Source organism: Centropristis striata, chromosome 10, assembly GCF_030273125.1.
Source record: "Centropristis striata isolate RG_2023a ecotype Rhode Island chromosome 10, C.striata_1.0, whole genome shotgun sequence".
In the NCBI taxonomy this organism is placed as follows: Eukaryota; Metazoa; Chordata; class Actinopteri; order Perciformes; family Serranidae; genus Centropristis; species Centropristis striata.
Window position 1 is genome coordinate 36422708 of NC_081526.1, and position 17196 is coordinate 36439903.

General features: G+C 47.5%; 1 protein-coding gene across 1 annotated transcript in view; it reads right to left on the reverse strand.

Moving 5' to 3' along the window:
* Positions 1–1656: 1656 nt before the first annotated feature.
* Positions 1657–17196, reverse strand: part of ttn.2 (titin, tandem duplicate 2) — a 219891-nt gene continuing 204351 nt past the window's right edge. The window contains exons 235-253 of the mRNA XM_059342393.1: positions 16875–17177; positions 16365–16646; positions 15642–16235; positions 15260–15550; positions 14036–14335; positions 13592–13894; positions 13194–13496; positions 12822–13090; positions 12420–12735; positions 12007–12312; positions 11583–11882; positions 10810–11385; positions 10360–10665; positions 9865–10247; positions 9454–9664; positions 4467–9354; positions 3508–4409; positions 3130–3402; positions 1657–2957 (exon numbers count right to left, since the gene is read on the reverse strand). Coding sequence (XP_059198376.1) covers positions 2665–2957; positions 3130–3402; positions 3508–4409; positions 4467–9354; positions 9454–9664; positions 9865–10247; positions 10360–10665; positions 10810–11385; positions 11583–11882; positions 12007–12312; positions 12420–12735; positions 12822–13090; positions 13194–13496; positions 13592–13894; positions 14036–14335; positions 15260–15550; positions 15642–16235; positions 16365–16646; positions 16875–17177 — 11399 coding nt within the window. The 3' untranslated portion in view covers positions 1657–2664. The remainder of the gene's footprint in view (positions 2958–3129; positions 3403–3507; positions 4410–4466; positions 9355–9453; positions 9665–9864; positions 10248–10359; positions 10666–10809; positions 11386–11582; positions 11883–12006; positions 12313–12419; positions 12736–12821; positions 13091–13193; positions 13497–13591; positions 13895–14035; positions 14336–15259; positions 15551–15641; positions 16236–16364; positions 16647–16874; positions 17178–17196) is intronic.

Consider the following 17196-nt stretch of genomic DNA (forward strand, 5'->3'; position numbering starts at 1 on the left):
AGAATGACGGCAGCAAATGATGCGTCCAAACTCTGTTACGGTCCTGAGACACGGTCTGCTGGTGTCTCCTCTGTGAAGCTGCAGATTATAACAGTTACATGTACTTCATCCACTGCTGGACATTTACAATCACAAGACAGGAATCATCTTGTTTCTTCAGATAGTCCTGGCACATGACATCAGGATAAAAACTGGTGCTATAAAGGTGTTTTTATTTGATTTTGGCCTTTGTTTTGATGACAAAGTAAATTAGGTTGTTTAGGCATCTTTCTTTCAACTTCAGTTAATATAAAAATAATGACTATTGTTATCCTTTGAAGATTTACACAGGGGCCATGTAATAAAATACTTTTACTGTAAATACTTGTGTACTGTTGATTGATCCATGTTACAGCAGCTTCCTGTTGTGTGGAGCAGGTTGACATCAGGGTCACACTGACACCTGGTGGCCATTGTGACACACTGCATGTTATCCATGAACTAATGTTAGTGGGATCAATTCATTGATATTTTTAATATTTTCATGGGATTTGTTGAAAATAAGAACATTATAAATAAAGTGTCCACTCTGAATATTGATTAGATGAATAAATACAAATACTAACCTCTCTTTTTTGTGACACTACTATGACGTTTTAATACATTTTTAATGTCATGTCAATATTATGAAAAATGTGACGGCATAAAATGATTGAAAAAATTATTGTTTGATAAAAAGAATCATAATAAATTTGATAACTTTTGACAAAAATCAACATGTTCCATATTACTTTTTTTTCGGGGGGTGGGGGGGGGGGGGGGGGTAGTTGGACAAACAATATTAACACATATATCAATAGAGTAAAATTGACCTATTTTAAGTTATTTCAGGCATTTTAAATTTTGCAAATTTGTCATAAATGGTCAAATTTAAAATGTCTAAAATGCTTCAAATGGGTCAAGTACTCTGTTGATACATGTAGTATAGTTTGTCCAAAAATATCAGAAAAAACACAATATTTTTGGTTGTCCAAAACTGTTCCCTTAGAAAAAAAGTCATACGATTTTTTTTTTTTTAAATTGTCCAATTTTAAAATGACTAAAAATGCTTCAAATGGGTCAATTATACCCTGTTGATACACGTGGTAGTATAGTTTGTCCAATAATAATGAAAATACAGCATATTATGGGATGTCCAAAAACGTCCCCCTCAAAAAAAGTTATACTCTAGGATGTCGATTATTTTCAAAAATGGTTAAACTTAAGGGCGTCCCAGTGGCAAACCTGGTAGAGTGCATACCACGCAGGCCTTGTCATAGAGGCGGCCTGGGTTCGAATCCGACTTGGAGCCCTTTCCAGCATGTCTTCTCCTCTAATTGTCCTCAAACTTTCAAATGGGTCAATTATACTATATTAAACCCCCCTCAAAAAGTAATACTATAGTATGTTGTCAAAATTTCATTAAAAACGTAATAGTATATTATGTCATCCAGATTTCATTAAAAAAAAGTCATAGTACAGTATGTTGTCAAATTTATTTGAGCTGATCACCCAGTAAGTATGTTAATGTTGTGCTTCATTGACGTGTGTTGCACTTTTTGTGATTGTCCAATGAAAATAAAAGCAAAAAAATGTAAAACATAAACAAACACAAAAAAACACAGCAGAGACCTCCTGTAGTGCTGATAATCATGCTTTATTAAATCAATAATTGGAGAAAAACTCAAGGAGGCTGCGAAAATAGTCAACGCTACAACCTATTCGTCGGTCAAACCAAAGTGCGGGGCGACATGCGAGGCCACGCAGTGGCAGTTGGTTTCGGCTGCTTGGCGGCGCCCAGCTTGACCGACCTCCTAAAAACTAACACACAAACACACTGCAGGCCTCCAAGAGACAGCTCTGCCTCTGCAAACAAGCACAGACGGGACTCTGGTTTCACGTGATTGGCCAGGTTGATGGTACAGCTGAAGAGTCCGAGCAAGTGGTCGGTTGCCAGAAGCAGAGCACAAAACAAAAAAAAAAACACTTGTGCTCAGGGAGTGCAGGCCGCTCGCACTGTGAGCATGTCATCGAAATGGCGGTATGACATAATCAGTCAGAGCGCGAGGTCCAGTCGTCCTGCTTACATGAGGGTAAATGCAAACAGCACTCAGGATCTCACGCTCTTGTTACAATGCAACAGCACCGCAGTGCATTCATAGTTTTGTCTCTGCTTGAGTTAACGTCAACAGGGAGCCTCTCTACCTGTTGAGGCAATCTTAAGACTTCAACTTATCGTTGAGGCACAGAGTTTAGTTTCTTAGTTTAACAGGGTATTCGTTCCTGGGGAAACTTTCTCCTGTTAAACTACATTAAGTTTCATTTTGTTTCAGTTAATATATTGTCATAAATAACAATTCATACATTTCCCATAACCGTTAAATTCGGCTATATACATTATGTACATGTCACAGAAAAATGGATCAAAAATCCTAAGTCATAGTTATCCAATATGGCACATTTTATAACAACTTTAGACTTTTGTCTAGTTTGGCATAAATTAATGTCAAGATTGGTACAAAAATAGTTCATATTTACAAGAACAGAAATCCGGATCTTTATCAAGTAGATTATTTCGCTCAATTAATAAATAAAAAGGCATGGAAGTTGGGAAAAGGGGAAGATTGGAAGATTAGATTTTTTTTTTTACACTGATCGAATGCTAATGTGAACAGTCGCTGTGTCGGATCCGAGCTCGTTCGACAGCTTGAGGGTGTAGGTTCCAGCGTCCTCCTCCTTCACCCCGGTGATGATGAGGGTGGTCAGATCCTCCGTGGTGTCGATGTGGAAGCGTCCACCGGCAGTCACCTCGATGGTTCTGCTGCCACGGGACCACTCGATGTGTTTGGCGTCGCCTGAAAAGGCGCAGGTGACTGTCAGGATTTTGCCCGGCTCGATGCTGATGTCCTCTGGCAGAGCCTCGATCCTGGGCGCAGAACCTGGAAACCACCGGACAAGTACGTCAGTGCACCACAATATTTGACAAGATACTGTTAGTCATTATGATGTTTGATTTGCAGCCATACCTTTCAAAATAAGTTATATTTTGTTTCCTCAGTTAGTTGATATATAGCTACTTTTAAAATCCCACCAACTCATGTCAGTACTTACCGATTGCTCTGAATGAGGATCCCTCGCTCTGCGAGCTCATGGCGTACGTCTCTGATGTCATGGATGACATGCTGGACATGGACATGGTCTCAAACTTCATCTCTGCAGCCATGCTGCTGAAGGAGCTGGACTCCATCATGGATGACATCATCGCCTGCTGAGCTGAGGAGGAGCTGAAAGACGACGACTCCTCCATCATGTGCATTTCTTTCTTCATCATCATGGATGAGCTCACGGACGATGACGCCTCCTTGTGACTCATCGCCATCGATCCTGAAGAGGGTAGAGATGAAAAATATGTAAATCATGAGAGTAACTCTTAAGTTAAGGATATGAGTTGTATAAGATTAAGTAAATCTGCTGTAGGCAGGTGCTCACCTTTAAGTGCCAGTTGCTGCTCACGGTAGGCTGTGACCTTCATGCGTATGGACTGGAACACCTGTCCGGTGAAGGAGAAGGAGGATTTGGATACTCCTCCCTCTGAGGTCATCTCACAGATGTACTCTCCCTGATCGCTGTCTGCTAAGTCGTGGATGAGCAGGCTGCAGGAGCCCTCAGAGTAATGCATCTCGAAGTGGCTGCTCTGTGAAAGCCTCCTCCCGTTGACGTACCACACCACCTCCCTGACGCTGCTCTCACAGACGCAGGACATCCTCACCGAGCCCTCGCTGGCCTCTGCCGTTAGCTGGCTCAGGACCTTGGGAGGTTTTGGTGTTGGGGATTTGACGGTGGGTGGGGACACAACCCGCTTTGGGGACATAATAGGAGGAGGAGATTTCATCCTCGGGGGTGATTTGATTCCCTCAGGCTCAGGGGACTTCAGGGCTCTTGGTGATTTGAGGCCTGAAGGTTCTGGGGACTTGATGCCTTTTGGTGTTTTGATTCCAACAGGTTCTGGAGATTTGACGCCTTTTGGTGTTTTGATTCCTGCAGGTTCTGGAGATTTGACACCGCGAGGTGTTTTTACTTCCTCAGGTGCGGGTGACTTAACTCTCTCCGGGGACTTGATTGGTTGTGGTGACTTGAGTCTGGGTTCAGGAGATTTTATTCCCCGTGGTGACTTAACTCCCTCGGGTTCAGGGGATTTGACACTTGGAGCAGGAGATTTTACTCCAGGTGCTGGAGATTTTACTCCAGGTGCTGGAGATTTTACTCCAGGTGCTGGAGAGGGTGCGGCTGGCTCTGGAGACTTGACGCTGATTGGAGACTTAATGCCCTCTGGTTCAGGAGATTTCACACTCGGTGTAGGCGACTTCACGCTTGGCGTTGGTGACTTCACACTCGGAGCGGGAGATGTTACGCTTGGTTCAGGAGACTTGACGCTTGGAGTTGGTGACTTAACTGAAGGTTCAGGAGACTTGACGCTGGGGACAGGGGAGGTTATGGAGGGAACAGGTGATGTGACTGAAGGCTCTGGTGACTTCACACTGGGAGTGGGTGATTTCACAGAAGGCTCAGGGGATTTGACAGCCTTGACCTCCTCTTTGGGAGCTGGTCTGCGAATGGTCAAGGTGAAGTGAGCTTCCTGCCTGCCTGCTGAGTTCTCTACCACCACTGTGTAACTGCCCTCATCAGAGACTGTCACAGAGGAGATGTCCAGGCTGGACTTGTACTGAGTGCTGGTCACCTGGATGCGGTGAGATGAGACGATTGTCTTGGTCTCGTGCATCCATGTCACAGTTGGTGTAGGCTCTCCATCGATATCACAGGAGAATCTGGCTGTTTCTCCCTCTGAAACTGTCACAGACTGAGGTTTGGTGAGGAATCTGGCAGGAAGAGAAGGCTTAACCTTGTGGACCGCAACTTCCTCTGTAACAGCAGCAGCAGATGTCTTCAGTTTCGCTTCAGATGTGGTGCGTTTCCCACTCAGAGAAAACTTTTCTGAGGAGTAGGAGGAATCAGATGACAGGTATTCCGCTGAGGCGTACTTGATGGATGAATCGTACCTCTCAGCAGAGGAGTACCTCTCAGAGGAAGCGGCGTATCTTTCACGTGTGCTGACCTCACGCGTCTCAGTAAACTTGGTCTTGCTCTCTTCCACCTCAAAGTGGGTCTCTGAAGAGTAGCCAGCTTTGAAGTGGGTGGTGTGATAGTGGTCAACTTTAGTGGCTTCAGGGACATGTCCCTTGGCAGCATCCTGATCCCTGCGGCGAGAGGAGAAGGTGGTGTAGCCACTTCCTGACACGTCCAGGGTGGCGTAATCAGAAGTTTCTCCTTTGGAGTTGGAGCACACACAGCGGTAGGTGCCACTGTCCTCCTCCTGGCAGTCCAGAATAGTGATGGACAAAACTCCACTCATGTTGGAGAAGACATATTTGTGACTGCTTTCAGAGATCGCAGTTCCATTGTGGAGCCACGCAACCTCGGCCTCAGGCTTGCTTTGGATGTTCAGGGTGAATTTGGTGTCTTGGCCAATTGGGATGCGATGGGAGCGCATCCTGACCGTCACACGGGGAGCGTGGTCCAGGCTGAACGGTGTCTGGCTAACAACCTGATACTTCCTCTCAGACTTCAGAGCAGCCTTTCTGGCCTCATATCGCGACATGATGTCAAAGCGGGCAGACCGCTCAAACCTGGAGGAGGAGCGGGATGATCTCTCAACAGACCTGATGGGGCTGGGAGAGCGAGGACGAGTCCTCTCAGGGGTGGGGGACCTCCTCACCACAATCTCTCCCTCTACTTCCACAGGAGGCCTGGACCGTGATGGTCTGATCAGCTCTGACACTGGACGCATGAGCTCGATGTATGTTGGAGACAGAGACCTTCTCCTCCTCATATACTGAGAAACTGTGCGCTTCTTCTTTGTCTCAGCTACCTCTGCAGCCTCGTACCTGACCTCCTGCCTCCTCTCTTCAACTTCCACTGCACGCCGCTCAGTGCGAACAGGGCTGCCAGTAGGAGAGGCAGAGAAGCCGAGCTCCAGTTCATCCTCCAGCATAATTTTCTCCTCCTCTGTTCTCCTCATGGAAAGGTAGTCATCCACGGGCATCAGCAGTTCCTCGTCACTCAGGTCTCCCAGAGATCTCCTTCTGGATCTGAAAGAGATCTCTGATTCAGGAGAAGGTGAACGGCGTGCAGGCCTGACAGTCTCCAAGTCGTCCAGAGTGAGTTTTGGAATACGCCATCTCGGCCTGTACTGGTCGGTGATTCTTGGAAGGGGCATTACGTAGAACTGCTCCCACCTGGACAGGCGAATACGTCTCTGCCTCTTCTGCACAATCCTCTCCATCCTCTCGGGAACCTCATACTGGTCTCTCAGCTTCCTGTACCACTTCATGTCAGAGAGAGGCACAAACTGTTTGATAGCTTTGTCCTCATCCAGATCTCTGGGATCATGAGTCACAGGCTCAGGGATCTCATATGGCATAAAGATCCTCCTCTCCTCCTCCAGCTTCTTAGTTTCGGACTTCTCCACTGTGATGTCGAACTCGCCCTCAACGTTCTTGGTGCTCACTGCAGGCTTGTACATCTCTGCAGCAAATTTGAGCGCCTCCTGGGCAGTGGGGTTGAAAGGTACTAGTTCCTCAGTGGCAACAATTTTCATGGCCATCTTGTTGGTCTTTTCGATTTGTTTCTGCACGTGTCTGTATTTCTCTTCCTCGCTCTTGTATTCTCTCCTGGTGTAGGTAAGGCGGTCCACCTTCAGTGTAGCCTGGCAGCTTGCAGATCCAGCACAGTTCTTTGCAGTAACCTTGTATACACCGGAGTCCTCCAGCAGAGTATCTCTGATGTGCAACACATGGTAGTCAACGTCCTCCTCTATGACAACCACCTTGGGACCAAACTGTAGTGGCTTACCGTCCTTCTCCCATTTCAGAGTAGGAGTTGGGATTCCTGAGACTCTGAGCTCGAAGCGAACGCTGTGTCCCTCGACACAGTCAACGTTAGCCAGCAGACGTTTGAACATGGGCCTCATACTTTCCTTCATTTCAGGATGAGGTGTCACAGTGAGACGGGCCTTGCAGCTGTCTTCTCCGAACTTGTTGTGGGCCATGACGGTGTACTCTGCATCATCATTGACATCCAGGTTGTGGATCATCAGCTGGTACAGACCCTTATCACTGGTGAACGTGTACTTGCTGTCATCCTCACCAGGCTTGATTCTCTCTCCGTTCTTAAGCCATGTTACATGAGGCTCCGGGTGCACGGTGATCGTCACACCGAAGCGCACATCTTCACCAATGTAGGCAGAACGATTGTAGAGAGGCAGAGTGAACTCGGGTGGTCTCTGCAGGAGTTTTGTCTTGTCAACTCTCCTCCTTAGTTTCTTGATTGTGCGGCTGGTGTAGTGCTCTCTGAAGCTTCTCACCGTCTCAACAAAGAGTTCTCCGTAGGAACTGTCCTCTCCGTCATCACTCACCACCTTGCATCTGTACACACCATCATCACTCTCTTCGATGTCCTTCACATAGATGCTAGCAAAGCCGTTAGTGTAACTTATTTCATACTTGGTGCTGGCGTGTAGCTGACGGGTACCGTGGTACCAAGTCACCTGAGTACTCTTGTTATAGTTGGCGATGCTACAAGTGAATCTGACATGGCCACCTTCCTCAGCTGAGCCATGCATGACTGGACCAGTGCGGAGGCCATAGTACTCAGTTCCAATCTTCACCTTACCCACAGCCAGTCCTCTCTGGTTCTTGAAGGCGCCACCATAGGCCACACGAGCTGATGATACAATAGTATCTATTCTCTTGACCAGAGTCTGGTAGTACCTTCTGTGTCTCAGTGTCTTGATGGCCTTGCTGCTGACATGCTCGATCTTCATCTTGAGCCACGGGTGCTCCAAAGCCTCATGGGCTGTCATACGGAGCTTCCTGTCTTTGACTAGAAGTCTGTCCACAAAGTCCATAGCCTCTAGGCTGATGTCCTTGAATGCTTCACTGTCAAAGATGTACTCACAGCTGGAGATGTTCTCAATCATCTTTGTAGTGGACTCTGCCCCAAATGGATTGAGGCCACTGAGCAAAACGTAGGCCATGACACCAACAGACCACATGTCAGTGGCTGTGGTGACCAGGTCGTGGCGGTGGACCTCAGGTGCGCAGTACTCAGGAGCTGAGAACAGCATCCTGATGTTTTCTCCAGGCACCAGCAGCCTGGCCTGACCCATCTCAATGATCTTTACTGTGGTGCTTCTCCTTGTGGTGTAGACGATGTTGTCTGGGCGGATATCAAAGTGGCCCAAGTTGTGGCTGTGCATGAACTTAAGGGCGGAGCAGACTTGTCTCAGGTAGCGGACGATCTCCTGCTCTGAAAGCTCAAAGTTGGCCGTGCCAAGGCGCTCGAAGATATCCACTCCCGAAATAAATTCAAAGATCAGGATGATCTCCTCCATGCTTTCAAAGTATTCATGTAGGTAGATGACATTCATGTGCCTTGCTACATTGAGGGCTTCGATTTCTCTGAGTACCAACTCGCGGTCCATTCCTTTGACCTTGATAAACTTGGCCATGAAGGTCTTCTTTGTGGCAATCTCCATGCAGCGGTGGACCACTCCAAACTGGCAGCGAGCAAGTTCCTCAGAGATGATGTACTTGGAGGACAGCTCCTTCACCTTGTAGACCAGAGCCTCCTCCTTGGTGATCTCTCTGGTTTCATCCACTTCCTCATCATAGTTTCTAATCACAGACTTGTCTTCCTTTGTAGTGATGGGCTCTGTTGGGTCACAGGGAAGGCTCAGGCCAAACTGGTTTTCGGCAATGACGCGGAACTGGTACTTGGTTTTTCCGAATATGTTGATGATGTTGATGCTGCAGTCGGTGGTCTGTCCAGCACGGATCCACCTGTCAGCAGAAGTGGGACACTTCTCCACAATGTAGCCGATGATGTCGCTTCCACCATCGTTGGCCGGTGGCTCCCAAGTCAGGGTGATGGAGTCCCGACCAATGTCGCTGACAGCCAGTTTCTTTGGAGCTTCAGGTGTGTCGGCCACGTTCACCTCAATAGTTTGCTTATCCGTTCCAAATCTGTTCTTTGCTGTGATAATGTAGTAGCCAGAATCCTTCCTCAGCATTCCCTTCTGGAACACCAGGGAGGTGAAAGACCTGGTAGTGATGACTTGGTGGTAAGGAGAGTTGGCGAGGATCTCCTGACCCTTCTGCCAGGTGACTGCTGGCTCAGGCTTGCCAGTGATGGGGATCTTGATGGTGATGCGATCACCACGGAGAGCCTGGACCGCTCCCATTCCTTGGAGCTCCTTGGGCAGGTGGATCTTAGCAGGAACTGGAATTAAATGATAAAAAAAAGTTAGATTTTTATATCTATTAAGATTTACTTTATGTAAGGATTACGCCTGCAAACAATCGACAATTATATCATTACCTTCCACTTCCAGGCTGGCTGTTGTGGAGATGGATCCTGAAGAGTTGGTTGCTCTAACTTGGTATACTGTGGCATCGCTGTCATCAGCGGTCGTGATGACCAGTTGGTAGTAGCCTCCCTTGAACTCCTGGGCTTTGATCTTGGTACCATCTGCCTCGATCTCCTTTCCACTGCGGTACCATTTCACCAAGGGTTTGGGATGTCCCACCACCTTGTTTCAGGCAAAATCACAAAGTCATTTACTGTAAACATTGACTTGCACTTGTCAACTTCAATGATGGAATGAAACTAATGTCAGTCCTCTCATTTGACTATTGTAGTTTCAGTAATCTTGTAGTTACATATGTACGACCTTCAAAAAAGTATGTGAGTTTGTGAAAGCAAATGCAATGCAATGTTTAAATGAAGTACCTTGGTGACAAAGGTGGCATTGGCGTGGTATTTGACAGTCATGTCCCTGATCTCCTCTCTGAAAACAGGAGCACGAGGTGCCTGTTCAGACTTGGGGATGATGGGTGCTGAGGTCTCACTCCAATCGCTCTCGCCGCCAATGTTCTCACACTTGACACGGAACTCATACTCGAAGCCCTCGATCAAGGCTGTGACCTCGTATTTTGTATCCACAATCTTCTGAGAGGTCACTGACATCCACTTGTTCTGCTTCTTCTCACGTTTCTCCAAGTAGTAGCTGGTGATTTTAGCTCCACCGTCGCTGCTCGGAGGCTTCCAACAGACGACACAGGAGTCCTTGGTGGAGCTGATGATGAAGGGCTGTTGTGGGATACCGGGTTTTTCTGAGAAATAAAACAAAGAATGTTACTGTGCTGCTCTACATAGTATGTATTAAGCCTCTCTGCAATCTAGCAACAGAAACTAAACTGGCAAACAAAACATGCATGGACTCACCGAATGGACTCTTAACGATGACCACTGATGGAATCTCCAGAGACTCGCTGACACCGTACTGGTTCTGGGCAGAGACTCTGAAGTAGTAGCCAGCGCTCTCTATCAGGTTGGGGATACGGCAGGTGGTGCCGGAAACAGAGGAGGACACCAGCTGCCATTGCTCGCCTTCTTTGGCCTCACGTTTCTCCACAATGTAGTTGGTGATCATGGAGCCTCCGTCATCTAAGGGAGCCTTCCAGCTAATGATGATCGAGCTCTTAAGAAGGGCATCAACAATGACAGGGCCCTCAGGGATGCATGGTTTATCTGGTGAATAAAAACAAAGAATGGAATAAGACCTTTTTCCCATGCCTGAAGATAATGTGGATGTATTTACTGGAAGGCTATATTATTTTGTATCTAGACCTTCTAGAGTTTTGTACTTTTCCTGTTTGAGTAATCTAGTGTTACCTTGGATTTCAACACGAAGTGAAGTGTCGATGGTTCCGTAAACATTGCTGAGCTGCACCTTGTAGCGGCCAGCGTTGGTCTTCCTCTGGGCGTTCCTTACCACCAGGTGGGTGTAGCTTTCAGTGTTTTCAATAATAACATTCTCAGATGCATTCAGAGGCTTCTTGCCGTAGAACCACATGATCTGGGGGATGGGACGTCCAATGTAGACGACATGGAGGCGGAGGCTAGTGCCGGCCCCGGCGTAATACTTCTCCTTCAGAGGGAATCCAGGGTGGAACTGGGGTGCAGCCTGCAAGCGCAGTTTGCCACTGGTCTCAATCTCACCAGCTTCATTGAGGGCCCTGCAGGTGTACAGGCCCTCATCTTCCTGCTCATCTGTCAGGATGCTGAGGGAGTGGTTACGGCCATCTGAGCTCATCTTGTACTTGCGGCTCTGGATCAGTTCCCTGCCGTAGCGGTACCACTTGATCTCAGGCAGAGGTCTGCCAATGATGCCACAGGTCAGAGTTCCGGATTCGCCAAGCTTAGTGGTTACGTCTTGGATCTCTTCCTTCAGAGCTGGAGCCTCACCAACTGCAGAAACATCAACAAAGTTTGATTAAAATCCTAAACTTTTTGCTGTAAAAGGTTCCTCTAGTCCGGGTTCTGCTAATGTATATAAAGTATGCTCACTAGCTAACATCTATATCACAAATTGGCTGTGAGATTGATTTGCTTATTTTAAAGAAATATCACATATTTGATGGGATCTGAATTCTGCAGCAGCTCACCGCTCAGTTTGGTCTTGATGCCCATTGGCGTGCGGCGAGGACGGCTGAGTCCAGTCTCATTCTCAGCGAAGATCCTGAACTCATACTCTGTGGCCTCCATCAAGCCACCCATGGTGAACTGACGGTCCTTGGAACGCTCCTTGTTGCATTTCTTCCATGCACTTTCTCCAGACTGCCTGAACTCAATCCAGTAGCCCAGAATCTCTTTGCCGCCGTCATGCTCTGGCCTGAGCCAGTGGATGGTAATGCAGTCTTTGGTGATGGAGATGATGTCGATCTCTCCTGGTTGGCTTGGTTTGTCTATAAGGAGTCAGACAGGAGGCAATTAATATTCTAAAATCACACAAATCAACTTAATGCACTCACAGCATAAACGTCTTGCATGTGTCTTGTCTATTTATGCTTCTACATAAGTATATCTTACCAAATGGATCTTTGCAGATCACAGACTCTGAAGCAGGACCAGGTTCACTCTTCCCGACGTCATTCTGAGCCACCACTCTGAACATGTACTCTGCATCGGGGATGAGCCCGGAGACGTTGAACATGGTGGTGGTGATGTGGGTCTTGTTGTGTCGAACCCACTTCTCTGTTGACACCTCTCTCCTTTCCACATAGTATCCTGTGACACGGGAGCCTCCGTCATCCCGGGGCCGTGCCCAAGACAGGGACACGGTGGTCTTGGTTACGTCCATGATCTCTGGTGGGTTGCTGGGAGGTTCTGGTGGGCCTGAAGGTATAACAAGTTGTTAGTGAAATCAATAGAAATTATAGAAATTGTTTTGACCAACATTTGACAAATCAGTTTATAGTGGACAATCACAAAACAATACTCACAAAGTGGTGTTTTTGGTGTGACAGGCTCATCAGACTTGAGAGATCTGCTGACACCGAATGGGTTCTCAGCAGAAACCTTGAAGTGGTACTGCACATTCTCCTTCAGGCCCTTCACCACCAGAGAAGTCTCGGTTACTCTGGAGTCAACTGTACACCAGGCTGCCTTTGGTACCTCTCGCCTTTCCACAATGTATCCCAGAATGTCAGCACCACCATCATCTGACGGTGACCTCCAGCTGACCCGGACCGATCTGGCCTGAATGTCGTCAAACTCCAGAGGGCCTTCAGGGATGTCAGGGCGACCAATCACCTTCACCTGAAGCACAGAGATATACATAAAGTTGGCAAAGGGTGTTTTTTTGTTGTACTAAAGTACATTTGTCTGTGAGATGGGAAGCTCACCTTGATGTACACGGCCTTCCTGCCACATTTGTTTTCCAGCAGAAGGTCATAGGTACCGGTGTCGTCTTTATGTGCCTCTTTGATGACCAGTTCGGTGATGTCATCATGGGTGGCGATCATGGCGCGGTGGGAGATGTCACGGCCATCCTTGGTCCATTTGCACACAGGAAGGGGTTTACCCTTGATGGGCACAGACAGATGGATCACTCCACCCTGGCGCACCACGTAGCCCTCCTCGTATTTTCGATCGAGCTCAAAGTCGGGATAATCTGAAGGAGACACAGATTAAATTATAGATTCGGGTAAATTAGAAAAAAAACATTTTAAATCACAAATTAAAACTGTAAAATGAAGCGGTTCAATGGAATTTACCAAGCATCTCTTGGACTTTAACCACTCCAGGAATCTCAGCGGCCTCTCCAGTGCCACCAGCATTGCAGGCGACGACCCTGAACTTGTACTCGGCACCCTGGGGCATGTGAGTGAGGGTGTACTCGCACATCTTGGTGGGTGTGGTGTTGCACAGGGTCCATTCCACCTGGTCAACCTTCTGCATCTCGATGAAGTATCCAGTGATGATGGCACCACCCTCCTCTTCGGGTGGCAGCCAGGCCAGAGACACTGAAGTCCTGGTGCTGTCGGTGACTCTGGGCTGAACTGGAGCACCTGGAGGTTCTGTACATCAAAACACAGACTTATGGTGAATAAACTGACTTCATTCTTGTCATTATAGCAGCACAGCGGTTACACTGAGGTTTTAAAACACGTACCAATGGGATCCATTGCAACAGTGATGGCGGAGGTCTCGCTGTGTTTGCCAGCTCCTCTGGAGTTGATGGCGGTGATGCGGTATTCGTACTCCTGGCCCTCAACCAGGCCAGAAGAGCGGTACCTGGTCATGGTGACGGGGTTCTTGTTGATCTTCATCCACCTGTCAGAGTGCGCCTCCTTACGTTCAATGATGTAGCCGGCAATAGTGGAGCCACCGTTGTCCTCTGGCGGTTGCCAGGTCAGGGTCATGCCCTCGTGGGTGACATCAAGCACCTCTGGCCTGCTCGGAGGTCCAGGGATGGCTACATAATAGAAACAGATGATTAATTGAATGAAAGTGGGGTAAAAGATAACTGTCCACAAATTAAGTGTTTGTTGCCCTCAAATAGGTGAATGATCATATCAAGTATGGAATAGCAAGATAACAAAAGAAGCAAACTCACTCTTGGGACTCTTGTTCTCCACCACCTCAGACTGCAGGAAGCCACCAACACCGAAACGATTCATGGCAGCAACGCGGAACACATACTCAGTTCCCTCTGTAAGTCTGGTGAACTTGAAGCAGGGTCGGGTCACTGACTCTGAGATAGTGATCCAACCTGGCCGGTGGGCGTCGCGCTGCTCGACAACGTAGCCACTGACGTTGGCACCACCATCCTTCTCTGGAGGTTCCCAGCTGCACGTCACTGACATGCCGTCAACCTCCTCGATCTTCACTGGGCCGACTGGAATTCCAGGTTTGTCTGGACGGACACAAGAAGACAGCTGATTAGGATCTTATAATGGTTTTGCATCATTTGTATTTAGTAAATCCTGGGGATTTACCTGGGGATCTGGATAGATGACAAGCTCTCCTTCAATGTCCACATCACTGATTTAGTCAAGAAGCTTAAACTAAAGCTTGGGTTTTATTTCCGAAACAAATCCTGCTTTACTTACAGTGCTAAGAAGAAACTTGTTGAAGACACTTTTTTATCTGTAATTGATTATTGTGATACTTTGTACATGCATGCGGCATCCTCCATCTTGCGCCGCGTTGACTCAGTGTACCATGCGTCACTACGGTTCATTAAAAATTCTAAGTCCCTCACTCATCACTGGATTCTCTATGAACTAGTTGGTTGGACATCACTCCAAATCCGTAGACAACAGCACTGGTTTTTCTTTATCTACAAAGCAATACTTGGACAACTTTCTGTGTACCTCTGTAACCTCCTCTCTGTTAGCTGTGGGACCTATCAACTTCACTCCTCTAAGTGGTCACTCCTAAATGTCCCCTGTGTTTCAACTGAACTGGGAAAAACTGCATTTTCTTACTCAGCACCCTGGGAATGGAGCAATCTACAGAAAAAGCTTAAACTAGAAAGTCTGATATTAATCAATGAATTTAAAGCTATCATCAAGACTGGTGATAGAGACATGTGCTTGTATTTGTCAATAAGGCTCATTATGTTTTAATATTGTGTTATTTTGCGCTTGTTTTATTGTAAATGTTATTTTTTTGGCACTTTTGTTGAGTTTTGGCTGCTATTTTGGCCAGGTCTCTCTTGAAAAAGACATTCTGAATCTCAATGGGACTTCCTGGTTAATTAAAGGTTAAATAAAATACATTTTAAAAAATGGCACTTTAACAGGAGAATTGTATCCATGTGCAGAAGTCTCCTTACCAAGAATGATGACTTTGATGACTTCACTTGCCATGCCAATGGCGTTCTTCACTTCAAGCCTGTAGTTTCCTGTGTCGTTGATGGTGGTCTCGCGGATGACAAGGCGGGTGTATTTTCCATTGCTGTCGATCTTGATGCGGTCCAGACTGTCCTTCAGTTTGACACCAGCGAAGAACCAGGAGCAGACAGGCTGCGGTTTGGCCTTTATGGGGATGTTGAGGTCGATGGGTTTGCCACGGTGCACATGGACAATCTTCTGAGGGATGTTGGTCAAATCAATCTTGGGCATCACTGGAACACACAGAGGGGTCACATGTTCATTATCTTTTAAAGGAGATAGAAGTGTGTAATGATTTGCAGATGAGTTATGATGTCATGTTACCTTTGATGTCCTGGATAGTGACAGGAGTGACGGTGTCCATGGGCTCGCTGGCTCCCCTGCTGTTGGTGGCTCGTACCCTGAACAGGTACTGGTCGTTCTCTGTCAGAGGCTGGATGGTGTGCTGGCACACCGAGGCCTTGACTGTTGCCACGGCACTCCACCTGTCAGTGCCCACCTTGCAGGCCTCGAGGGAGTAGCCTCTCAGCCTGCTGCCACCATCGTAGAATGGCTTCTCCCAGTTCAGCGTGACAGAGGACTTGGTGACATCGACCACCTGGAAGTTAAGTGGCACCGATGGCACCTCGCACACCAGCACAGATTCAGACGTCTCACAGGGCTCGCCGACGCCATAGATGTTCTCAGGCAGGACTCTGAAGAAGTAATGCACTCCTTCCTCTAGACCGGTGATCCTGAACAGGGTCTTCCTACACTCAGTGGTGACGGTCTTGTATGATTTCATGCTGGCTTCACGCTTCTCTACAATGTAGTTGCTGACATGAGCGCCACCGTCAATGCTTGGGACATCCCAGGTGATCACAACAGACTCCTTGGTATAGTCCTTCACCTTCACAGAACTTGGAGGACCAGGAGTGTCTGCAGGAGAGATAGACATTAGTGTTTTTAGAAGTGTCCTTAAGAAGAAGCTGACTAAAGCTGCACTTTTTACCACATGCACACTTTTATACATATATTCACTGTAATATTTGGTATCTGTGGACTTACCATAGACTTTAACCAGAATGATAGCAGTCTTCTTTCCAGATGGGTTCTCTGCTTCCACAACGTATTTCCCAGAGTCATAGCGATTGACCTTCTCCACTGTCAGCGAGGTGAAGCTTTCAGTGGTCTCAATGTAGCCACGGCTCTGGAGCTCCACGCCTGTCTTCCTCCAGGCAACGACTGGTAGCGGCCGGCCAGAGACGAATACAACTAGACGAAGGGTTCCTCCAGCACGCAGACACACTGTTTTCTTCAGGTCCTCAGCCAGCTCCAGGTCAGGGATTTCTGAGGGGTGGAGAACAGTAAAGGGTGAGTCTGATAAGTCTGCAAACTGGAATATGACACTACAGGTCTGTCACTGGGTAAGAGAAGAACGTTGTCTGGAAAACACAATGTTGACAAAACATTCTGAACAAGCATATACTTCCCAAAATTAGTTTTAACCCACACACATTAATATATTCAACTTTTGTGTCTACGAGGAGCTCTATGATTAAGGTTGCACTAACTCACCGATTCTCTCAAGTGGCTCAACCTCAGCACTAGGTTCACTGAACTCTCCTGTGCCTTGGCTGTTGATGGCAGCTACCCTGAATCTGTATTTCTTATTGGCTGCCAGGCCGGCGGCCACATACTCGTTGGTTGTCAGGGCTTTGGCAGTGGCACGGTACCACTGCTCAGTGCCCTCCTCTAGGATCTCAACCACGTAGCCGCTGACGTCTGAGCCGCCATCGTACATGGGCCTGGTCCAGGTCATGCTGATGCTGTGCTTGGTTGTGTCCTTGATACGAGGCATGGACGGAGCAGCTGGGGTATCTGGGTGTAAACGAGGATA